The following is a 12,162-nucleotide window of genomic DNA, read 5'->3' as shown; positions in this document are numbered from 1 at the left end:
TCTAGCATTGATAGTAGTATATCATAAAAATTTCTCTTATCTGATTCTGATGAAGTTTATTCAATTGTACTCCATTTGAAAAAGGGCGGAAGATCAACGATTTCAGACGTAGATCATGTCATGTCTTATCTTGATCATATGTGATTTTCCTCCATCAACATCAAAGCTTATCGAATCATACAATGATTGAACTTACATAAATCAAGAATCATTTTAGCTCAAAATCACTACCCATTGTGTGACGGAATATCAGTACCGATATTGATCGATGTGATTCAAAATTCACTGATCAACTGATCATGAAAAGATTCTCCGGCAGTGATCTCGTTTTGATGAGATTTTGGACTTTATTTTCTCAGCCCTGTATGCTACACTAAGGAAATATTATTCTTTACCTAAAACAATAATATATCTGTGTACCCCTAGGAGGAATAAAACAGATAATTTAAATGTTTCATTAATTCCAACCAAATACTTTTGGTAATTTATATAATTGATATTAATAATATAATTCCGATGATTTTGTAGTTTTAGGGATATTTTTTAATCTAAGTTAACAGTTTGATGTTTGTTATACATATTGAGAATGTATTGAGATGAATTTTATTTATTTTGAATTCGTGACATGTGACATAGGGGGGGTGGGGGTTCTTTGCTTCTGTGACAATTTGTGCAAAGGGGGGATGGGGAGTCAAAAATCGTCAAAAAAAGCGTGACGTCTTTTATGGACAGCCCCTTATGCAATCCCCTATAGCTTCTAAAAAAATAGCTAGAAAAATTTTTCGAATCTTCTAATAATGTTAGATATATAAAAGTCAATGTATGTTTGCATTTATGTACGTTCACTATAATTTTTTTCATTAAGGGGGTCTAGGCTAAAATTGATTAGAATAGACGAAGAAACCAGTCCTCATCCACTTAGAAGTGTGATGAATCCTTTCTCTTATCTATATATATATATATATATATATATATATATATATATATATATATATATATATATATATATATATATATATATATATATATATATATATATATATATATATATATATATATATATATATATATATATATATATATATAATGCAGAGATCATTCTTTGTAATCGCATCACGTAAGAACGGATGGACGGATTTAAATGATTCTTTTTTTGTTTGATCAGTTTTTACCCCCACCGGGTTCGTACATCAAACAAATTAGGGAAACTTTCCGGAAAAGTGGGAAAAATCAATAAAATTATTTTGTATGGACAATGGAATTTTCCGTTGAAAAAGTCGTCTATGCTTGCTAGATCTACGATTGATGTTTGGCGCGCGCAACGAGTTGCATAAGTGTTTGGCCGTCGAAGGAAAGAATACTAGATCGTTGAAAAAATTATTTGGCGCGCAACGAGATATTTTGTGTGGAGATTTCACATGCATACATTTCGAACCACGTGCTTAAATGGGTATCAAAATTATTGCTTACTAATGTCGTTTTCGCTTGAGAAAACTGAAACTGACCCAAGGTAGTTTCATCAAACAAACACTTTTCACGAAACTGTGTTGATATCGCACTTATCAACGAGGGTTTGAGTAAAACTGATTTAAAAACCAGGTTCGAAATTGACTCGATTTTCAGTTCAACAACGTTGAAACTAGGTTCGAAACTGACTTCAGACAAACGATTTGACAGCAGTTAGAGTGGAAACTGGGTTAGGTTTGGCATCAAGCGAAATCGACATAAATGACTCAATGACTGTTCTAGAAAACCGTTGTAGGAAGGAGAAAAAGTTTTGATATCATTCACCAGTTGATGAATTCGTCATCTAACACTCGATGTGGATAGACGAATAACTTACTACGACTAATTTCGATTTTGTTTTATTTTTTATTCGCAGTTGTCTACCTACCCAAGCTATGGGTAAAAACCGCCATAGATTCGAGAAGGATCCAAAGGATGCTAAGCGTTTGAAGCCAAGTGATGTACAGGTAAACGACCGTTTGCTGAGTAAAAACCAATATGCTGATCTGCCAGTTGATGCCGCCTTTCTACCTGAAGGGCTTCCCACCAACTCTACGCTCGGATTTCAACACACTGATCAGCAAAGGACTAGAGGCAACAATCCGTTTATGTACTGAAGGCTACAAAATAACTGTTTCGGCTTTAAACCACTACAAAGCAGTGGAATTGTACCTGAAGCAGACAAAAGCGGAATACTTTACACACGATATTGCCGCCAACAAACCTATGAAGGTTGTACTTCGAGTGTTTGTGTTTAAAATGAAAAGACATAACACGGACAAAAAGTATCGAGATCAACTGTACTTGGTTCATCTGGAGAAGGGTCGCATCACCATGAGTCAACTGAAAACGATTAAATCGTTATTTCACATAATCATCGAATGGCAAAAGTATAAACCGGTACATCGGGATGTCACACAGTGCACGAACTGTTTGAACTACGGCCATGGAGCGAGGAATTGCCACATGAAAAGTCGGTGCGGGAAATGTGCCGAACCACACAATACCAACGATTGCTTACTAGATGACATCGCTGTAAAATGTGTGAACTGTGATGGCGACCATCCATCTACTAGCAAATCGTGTCCCAAACGTGCTGAGTTCACAAAAATTCGACAACAGGCGTCCCGCAAACAATCAACGCGCAAGAATGTTCCACAGAAGGATGAAATTAATTTCCCACCGAAGAGGGATATTCCGAATTTGCGCCACTTCCTCGCAGCAATCCAAAAGATTCAGCCGCTGGATCACAAAAAGAATCTTCCTCAAAAATCCCTCCTGTATGGGGCAATAATCAACCACAAGCAAAGGATGACTCTTATGATTTATTCTCTGCTGAACAACTGATCGTCATTTTTTAAACAATGACAACAAAACTACGAAACTGCAGAACGCGGTTAGATCAAATCAACGCCTTAGGCAAATTCATCATCGAATATGCAATATAATGAGTTGGTTATAGTAAATTGGAATGCTTGCTCACTCAGGAGCAAAACTGCTGAATTGTCCGACTTTCTTCAAGAGAAGAATGCCGATATTGCTATTTTAACTGAAACTCATCTTAAACCTGAAATTTCAATTTTTATTTCCAATTACAGGATTCACAGGCTCGATAGGACAACTACCAGAGGAGGGGGAGTTGCCATTGCCGTTAAACGATCCATTCAGCACAGGCTTCTGTCAGCCTTTAAATTGCAACTCATAGAAGCCGCCGGAATTGAAATTACAACGACGATGGGACCCATCATCATCATTGCAGCGTACTGCCCCAAACAAACCAATCTTCGAGATGGTACGTGTGCATCATTGAAGCGAGATCTGGCTATGCTCACTCGACGACAGAACAAATTCATCATTGCTGGGGACCTGAACGCACGGCATGAGCTGTGGGGAAACAGAAGACAGAATCGAAACGGATTCGTACTTGCCGAAGATTACGAAGCTGGACAATACAACATCTTCGCTCCGGATCAACCAACGCGACTTTCCAGATCGGGAGTTCATTCCATTTTGGATATATTCATCAGCAACATCGCCATAGACAGCTCTCCGGTTGTCTTCAACGAGCTCTCTTCTGACCACTTTCCAGTAATATTGACGTTGGGATCTTCACCAGAAACAGTGCTCATTCAACCTCGGAGGAACTATTATCGCACCGATTGGGTCCAATTTCAACATATCGCCGACCAACTTATTAATATCGATTTGCCACTTGATTCCCCGATGGAAATCGATGCAGCCCTATCTTCCTTCCAGCATTCAATCACAGTCGCTAGTGATAGGACAGTTCCAGTACAACATATGCCGAGTTCCTCTCTTCAAATCGACAGTGTCACCAAGAAACTCATCCGACTTTGGAATATCTACCGGAGGCAGTATCAACGAACTGGCATCCTAGATAGGAAGACTACTTATAACAACTTAACTAGGATAATCCAGGAACGGATATCTGAGCTTCGCAACAGGAACTTCCAGCAAAAGCTTCGAGAAATTCTCCCACATTCAAAGCCCTTCTGGTCCTTAACGTAGGTGCTTAAGAAAAAACCGAAGCCTATTCCTCCTCTGATGTCACCCCAGGACGCAGCTGAAGGAATACCTTTAATCACACCAGTAGAGAAGGCAAATGCGCTAGGCCAGCAGTTTGTGTGTTCTCTTAATTTAGGACTTAATATTGTTAGTCCATATGAAAGAGCCGTTGCTGATAGCGTAGCTGAGGTTGACCAATCAGACAGCTTGGTTCCTGAGGAAAGTAGAGTCACTGCGAATGAGCTGATGGCTTTTGTGAAAAAATCCAAAAATATGAAGGCCCCCGGTTTCGACAACACATTCAACATTGAGCTGAAACATTTGAGTATTTGCTCATTTGTCTTCTTAGCTAAAATTTTTAACAGGTGCTGGGAGCTTGGTTACTTCCCTTCAATGTGGAAGTTAGCTAAAGTTATCCCAGTTTTGAAACCGGGGAAAGATCCTTCCTTTTCCAAGAGCTATCGGCCCATCAGCTTACTCTCTGCCCTATTCAAGCTGTTTGAAAAGTCAATACAAAGGCGAATTCTTGCTTTCGCAGATGAACAGGATATAAACTACAGACAGGTCTGGACGCTTTAACGGAATATTTTACAAGCTGGAAAATTGTGATCAATGCAGCAAAAACTCAGGTCATCTTGTTTCCACATTCAAGATCTCCAAAACTTGTTCCATCAGACGAATGCAGAATACGATTCGGTGATGAGGTCATTCAATGGTCCGATGAAGTTATCTATCTAGGACTCACCTTTGACAGACATCTGATATTCAGGTCACATGTTGATAAAATCGTTCAAAAATGCAGCATACTCATTAGGTCTCTGTATCCGCTGATTTGTAGAACATCTAAACTATGCCTGAAGAATAAGATGGCTGTCTATAAACAAATCATCTACCCCGCAATTGAATACGCAGTCCCTGTTTGGCGGGGCTGTGCACGAACACACAAACTTAGGCTCCAGCGCATTCAAAGTAAGATCTTAAAGATGATTCTAAATCTACCCCCTTGGACAAGGACTAGTGAAGTACATGAGATGGCCTCCCTGGATATACTAGAACAAAAATTCGAACAATACTGCACGAAATTTGAAGAGAGGTGCTCAATCTCTGAAATACAAATAATTCAAAATTTGTACGTATTAGGTTAGGGATAGTTATAAGTAGGTAGATGGTTTATAAATAATTAAAATAAATATCATGATTAAACATTAGTATGTAAAACAAGAGTAACTAAAACACCTAATATTAATAACGAATCGTATGAACAACAAAGATGAAAGGCCAAAGGGTCAAAACACTTGTACTGTAAAATGTTGATGTAATACACAAAAATAAGATTAATAAACAGATATTTATGCAAAAAAAAAACCAGTTGATGAATTGTGTTCAATGGAGTCAGATGAATAGTATTGGTCATTGCGGGGGCAAGATTCACAAATCAGAAATTTTGTTTAATGAAGCAATGAAAAGATTGTGCTGCAGAAGCGCTAAGGTCAAACTAATAGATTTTCCTGGCATTTTTCTTTCTAATGATTTAGATTAGACTAAGCGCATACAGTAAGTGGTAATTAGATATCAATGTTCAAAATGAATTGAGACTGTTATTTCATGTTGCATATTCTGTGAAGAATGTCCAAACTGGTAAGATCAATATCTAATTACAATTTAAGCGTCGTCTCCAAGCAATCAAAAGTTCCACAGTACCTGAAAATATCCACTTTATTAGAGCTCTAAAGTACGCATGGTACTTTTTGATAACTTGAACGTACAGAGCAGATTCTGAGACAAATTTTTCGCTGCTTAAAAGCTCTACACACCGAATTATTTTAACGGATGTCGGTACAGTTTTACTGACTTTCAAACAGCTGAATGTTCGGTAATCCGTTCAGTAAAAGTTTTATTTGCTGAATGATCGGTACAGTTCCACTGAACTTCGATCTGTCATAATTCTAATGACTTCTTCATCATTCAATACCGACGTTCGGCATAATTTACAAAACAATTCGAAAAATATGTAAACGTCTTGACCCGTAAAGTATTACTGTTTTTTGGTAAATTGTATTAGAGATCTGGGAAAGGAAGGAGCAATTAAGTTTTCAAAATATATTTCCATCCGATTAATTAATTTATTTGCGTGTGATGAATGAATTGAATTACATTTGCTCTCCAGAAATAATTTATTCAAATAGAATGAACAAATATCTTTCGGATGCAATTCAGTAGAATAAGGGATCACCCATCTTATTTTCAGAGTGCTGAAATAAAAAGTTGTAAAAGGTTTTTTGAATATATTCACTAAATGAAAAATTACCGCTAGGAATCAGTATTATGTAGTTTTGGCAAGCAATCAATTCGCATCACTATTTTTCTATACAAATCTAGAAATTTTCACATTTTTACGTCCGAAAATTATTTTATTTGACAGATCTGTATTTCTGCTGAATGTATAGTGATGGTTACTGAAATTCTCCATTATTTTTTATTAATTTTCCGATTATTGGTAGAACTTTCACTGAGTTCGTCTAGAGAAATGACATTTCAGAATTCACAGACCATGTCAGTAAATAATAAATAACCGTAACTTTTACATAGGAGTTGAAAAAATTTTACGTATCTTTCAGTAAAAATAATATTTTACAAGTCGTTGCCGCAAAAATTATTACCAAACACAAAAATAGAAATTTTTTGTGTATAAGAAAACTGCTTCAAAGTTTGTTCTGTCGGGTGAAGATTCACGAATGAGTACTGCCATAAAACGGACTGTTCAGAATAGAAATCTATGCATTTGTTCAATTTTCGCTTAACAGAAGTATTTCATATATTCACATTAATCTTTGGTGGTTCTTCTTTTGGTGCTAAAGCGAGTGTGTGTCGAATTCCGTTGACTGTAGGTTAAGTAATCAGAAAAATAATGGAGAGAATCGTTGACCACTTAGTTTTTTGACAATTCTTCTGACGAGACGAAGATCGAAGGGTCAGCTAGTTAATCATATTTCTGAAAATATTACTAAGGCATTCGTCGAAAAGAATTCATTGAGTTTTGAATAAAATAAAAGTCGGTTTGGGCATAAAATAGCATAATCTTTTCAATTTGTAAACAGTGTTGAGTTTAATTCATAAGATATTTTATGTTTTCCGCATGGTCGCTTTTGAACGCCGGTTTAAGAGTTTTAGCTTATATCATTTTGTAACTCCAGAACCGAAAGGAGGATCCGGTAAAGTTCTCAAATATCGTACATAATTACAATACCTTTCATTTAGACTAAAGTTTATGAAAATCGGCTCAGTCATCTTTGAGAAATCAGATTGAGCGAATGTCAACTTAAAACTAAGACATTCTCAATTCATTCTGAAGAGCGATTCCCAAATCCATGAAGCATTGCTTAATGGCACAGTTGACGATACTTTTCACAAATTTTTCTTATCCAAGTGGATAAATTGATTTTTTCGCTAAATAAATACTCAAGTTTTCTCAGGGGCTGGGGTCCACTAGGAGATTGATAGTACCTATTAGCTCTCTCCGGACTGTACCAGCCTAGATGTGGAATCCGGCGGAAAAAAAATGAACCAAGAATAGATCCACTGGGTTCCTGCTTCCATGTCGTAAAAGGCGATAATTGCAGGAGTTTCTTTTTTCTTTCAGTTATAAGATATTTTCAATGTTTTACTTCTGATTACTCTATTTTACTAAATCATCTCTTTATTCAACCTATCAATTTCCGTCTAGCTTCGGAGAAAAGTTTTATTAGGAATGATTTCTTCTTCCATGTTATTGATTGTCTTTCAGGATTATAAAATGAATGATAAAAATCAACCATTGCGCAAATCCGTTTATATTACAAAGTTAATAACAGAGATGACATGTATCGGTATATTGAATACATAGTAAAAAACACTTGATATTAATATTTCAAACAGTAAATTAATATTTTTCTCGGTAGCCGGCTGCCCAGATCAACTAATATAACCAATTAATAATTTTAATAAATAATTAAAATAATAAAGCGGAAATAATAAAGAATCAAGACGCGTGTGAAATTTGTTGACCTTTGTTTGGTGATTTAAAATGATTTTATAATAACTGTTTAGAATATTTTAATGCAATGAATCAACTTTTTTGTCTAAATCCTATTCGCTCGTTTATTTTGTATCACGTAGTTTCATTTATAAAAACGTGCTTAATCCACCTAGCAGTGAGATGATACCTTTTTACCTTTTTTTATATATATAAAAAATAGATATAGAATTCGCTCAAACTTTCGAAAATTTTTCCGAGGCCCGGAGGGCCGAATGACATATACCAATCGATTCAGCTCGACGAACTGAGCAAATGTCTGTGTGTGTGTGTGTGTGTGTGTGTGTGTGTGTGTGTGTGTGTGTGTGTGTGTGTGTGTGTGTGTGTGTGTGTGTGTGTGTGTGTGTGTGTGTGTGTGTGTGTGTGTGTATGTGTGTGTGTCTGTATGTGTGTTGTCAACTAAGAGGTCGAGATCTCAGAGATGGCTGGACCGATTTTGATCAAACTAGTCGCAAATGAAAGGTCTCCCCGTCACCCAAAACGCTATTGAATGGTTTTGAGATCGGATGTTTACTTTTTGAGTTATACGAAGTTTTATGTCAAGATTTTCAGTTTTTTGACAGTATCTGTCACAATTGACCTTGAAAACTGGATATGTTTTCAGACTTAGATTCCGCACGATAATACCTATCCAACAAGCCATAGATTGTTAAAATCCGTCCATTTTCAACGGAGATATCGAAATTTTTGTGTAAACGACTTTTCCCCTATTTCAGCCGAAGGAGTTTTGAGCGCTGTATGACAAAGCAATGCAACGGAAAACACGATTTTTTATACTGTTACATACAATTGTTTCTAAGTACCAAAAACACTGTGTACAGCATCCTTTTTCATGACATTTAGCCTCGGACCGATTTTAGCACGGCTCGTTTTTGGCAACATAATCGTTCGAATATGACATATATAAACCAGATGATGGCAGAATTTTTTTTAATTATTTTGTTTTAAACTACTTACAGCAATAAATGCTGGAAGAACATAACATCCATATACCATTCGAATCAGTTCGTCGAGATCAGCAAATGCGTGTGTGACAAATAATTTCACTCAATTTTCTCTGAAAATTTCTTTTTTACAAATTCAGATTCATATGAAAAGTCGTATGCTCCCAAACAAAGTTCCTGAATTATGTTTGGTTCCGACCTCTGGTTCCGGAACTACAGGATGATATATGAAACGAAATCAAAATTGTGTAAGTCATTCTACTCGTAGATGGCTGAACCGATCTAAGATTCAAATGAATTCTATGAATCATCTAAGATTCAAATGAAAAGTTTCAAGATTTTATAAAACATTTTGCTCTTCAGCCAGATCCAACATCCGGTTTCGGGGATACAGGGTGATTGGTATAAAAATGTCTATTCCACATAAATTAATCAGGTTTATCGGGTTAGCAGATTTGGATAGCCGATAAAAAAAATTAACTTTTTGTCGATTCAGAAGGCACCTAAAAATTTAATTCGTGCTATGATTTCTCAAAGATTTCCTCACTGATTTTCAAATATTTTGAAACAAATGTAAACTATACAGCTATTCAGGTGAATTTATCTGACTTCGGCCATACCGAATTTAGAATTCCGGTTCCAGTATAAAATCATTTCTCAAAGCTCAATCGTTTTCTCAAAAAAAGCCTAATCAAATTTTAGAAACAAAAATTCAAATTAAAATAAACTTGTATACAAAATTTATTAATTTTATACATACATACAAAAATTAATTAATTTTATCCAATTATGACTTATTTTTAAAATTCAAACCGATATAGAAGATGGGATTGAGCTTCAAAGTTGGACTCAAAACTGTTGTAATTTATTCGTCATATGGCCATACGAATCGGTTTGGGTTATGCTGGTTCCTTAATACCGGCTCTAAAAGTACCTTAAATTACCGTAAACTCTAAAGTGGAACTTACATATCATGGCATCTTTAATCGATTATCACACTTCTAGATTTAAATTCGATCCGATTTGCAGTTTCGACATTACAGAGTAATGAGTGATTAAAATCTCAAATTGTCGCTTTAAACGACGGTCATTAAAATAATGTCATGAAAACTTAAACACCGAAGAATATTCATGCAAAAAACACATGCAGATTGGTAAAAAAAGGTATCATCTCACTGCTAGGTGGATTAAACACGTTTTTTTATCAATCCGAATGTGTTTTTTTTTGCATGACTAAAAAAAACGCGAAAGGTAGATGCATAAACGAGTGACTGCATACTCGACAGCCGGCTGTCCGGAGTTTTGTCAATTTCGGAGATTGACTGTTTCGTGCATTATATTGCCAGCACAAAGTAACACATAAAACGATAATACTTTAAAACATTCTTGGTAGCCGGCTACCCAGAGCTATAAACACATGATAACATTATTAAAACATTTACTAACAAAGTATCCTCTCCTGTGATGCATGTGGGAATGCAGAGGATTCCTCGGTTCTTAGTAGCAACATGCATCGAACTAACAATCCTTTCCCTCCAAAGTAGATCTGCATTCGGACGTCGCCGGCGTCGGTATTGATCAGCATGCATGGTTCAATACAGTTTGCACAGTGTGAAACAATGTGTTATTCCCAAACATGTTACTTCAAAAAATCATTTTGCAATCTCAATTGGTCCAGATCAATAACGGAGTAGCAACACACGGGCGGTCTCTAATGCTAATGCTAATGCTAATGCTAATGCTAAAATAAATACTCAAGTTTTCTTAGAACACACAGAAGAATTTAATTTTATTTTTTTCTTCCAGATCACAGCATCACCTTAACGTCAAGTGCAATTTTTAATTGATCATCATTGGAGTAATCATGGTATTGGAATTCACAGCACGTAATTGAAAAGCTTCCCGTCCCACCGATGTGTATTGCTTATACTTAATGGATTTGCTAAAGATTTGGGCCAAAACCAGCCAAAACTTGAGGGTGTGTATGAAATAGTACCGGGCGGCAAACGCTACAGGAGAAAGAAAAACCATAATTGAACGCAACCAATTCGAATCGAAACGTGCTGCTGCTTAATTGCCTTTGCGAAAATGTGCAAGATTTAAGTGATATCACGAACAGAAGAAGCTCGTGTCCGAAGAATTACGCTACGACGTTAACTAATCCGATGCCTTTCCGGTTCTGATTACAATTAGAACGAACAACCGCACCGGAACCCGGTTGTGAAGTGAAGCGTTTAAAATTGTATAGCACTTTTTCCGTCCTGGTCCTGGTCGCTTGATAGCATCCTTGAGAAACGACAGAAAAATTACGAAGAGCACAGTATTGGGTGACGAAGCGAATCCTTACGTAGTAGCAGCAGACCAGCGAGTGTAGGATTCACACGGATACCGAACGATGAATATCTTGGTTCGATATTTGCTACTGCTGGCGGCTAGTTTACGGACCGGTAAGTGTTTGGTTTAGTGCGTTGCGAAATGTTTTTTTTTTATGGATCACGAAAGATTACAGATGAATCCCAAATAGAGGCGTCAGCAATCGATCTGAAAATTGATAAAATGACATATTTTAAACTGTGTGCCATTTTTCCCTCAAACCTTTTTTGATTTGATGTTAAAGGTGAATAATTCGACTATAAATAACATGAGCTGTTGAGCAATTTTGTGTTAGCTAAGCAGCATTTGCGGGAAGTTTTAGTTTTCTGTTTTAATTGGATGAAAAGTACAGCTGAAGCGCATCATGTAGATGTGATTGTTTATGGTGATAATACTCCAACTGATAAAATATGTTGGGAATGGTTTCGAAGTTTCAGTAATGAAGATTTTTTCAAGGTTGATCAAGTTCGATGATCAAATGGCTGTGACTTCTGGTTCTTGAGATGTGATGGTATAACTGACGTAACCGACAAAACGCGTTGTTTTTTATTACTCAATTTGCCCCTGAGATGGCCCAACCGATTTCAATTGGCTGTCACTCGAATTTGGAAGGGTTATGGTGAACATCACCAGCTCGAGAAATATAGTGTTATATGTGACGTAACCGGCAATATCCAGTGATAAAAGAATCAGTTTAGAAAGAGTTAGATTCGTTTGAAAGCTACTATTAGTTGTTGGTTA

At 36.4% G+C, this 12,162-nt stretch overlaps 1 protein-coding gene across 3 annotated transcripts in view; it reads left to right on the top strand.

Annotated features, from left to right (window-relative positions):
- Nucleotides 1–12,162, top strand: part of LOC131432982 (relaxin receptor 2-like) — a 229,806-nt gene that overhangs the window by 31,094 nt on the left and 186,550 nt on the right. For all 3 annotated transcript variants that reach the window (XM_058599676.1, XM_058599677.1, XM_058599675.1), the window contains exon 2: nucleotides 10,855–11,495. In XM_058599676.1, coding sequence (XP_058455659.1) covers nucleotides 11,444–11,495 — 52 coding nt within the window. In that variant the 5' untranslated portion in view covers nucleotides 10,855–11,443. The remainder of the gene's footprint in view (nucleotides 1–10,854; nucleotides 11,496–12,162) is intronic.

Source organism: Malaya genurostris, chromosome 2, assembly GCF_030247185.1.
Source record: "Malaya genurostris strain Urasoe2022 chromosome 2, Malgen_1.1, whole genome shotgun sequence".
Taxonomy (NCBI): domain Eukaryota; kingdom Metazoa; phylum Arthropoda; class Insecta; order Diptera; family Culicidae; genus Malaya; species Malaya genurostris.
The sequence above is the reverse complement of the archived record's forward strand: the minus strand, read 5'-3'. Positions and strand labels throughout refer to the sequence as shown.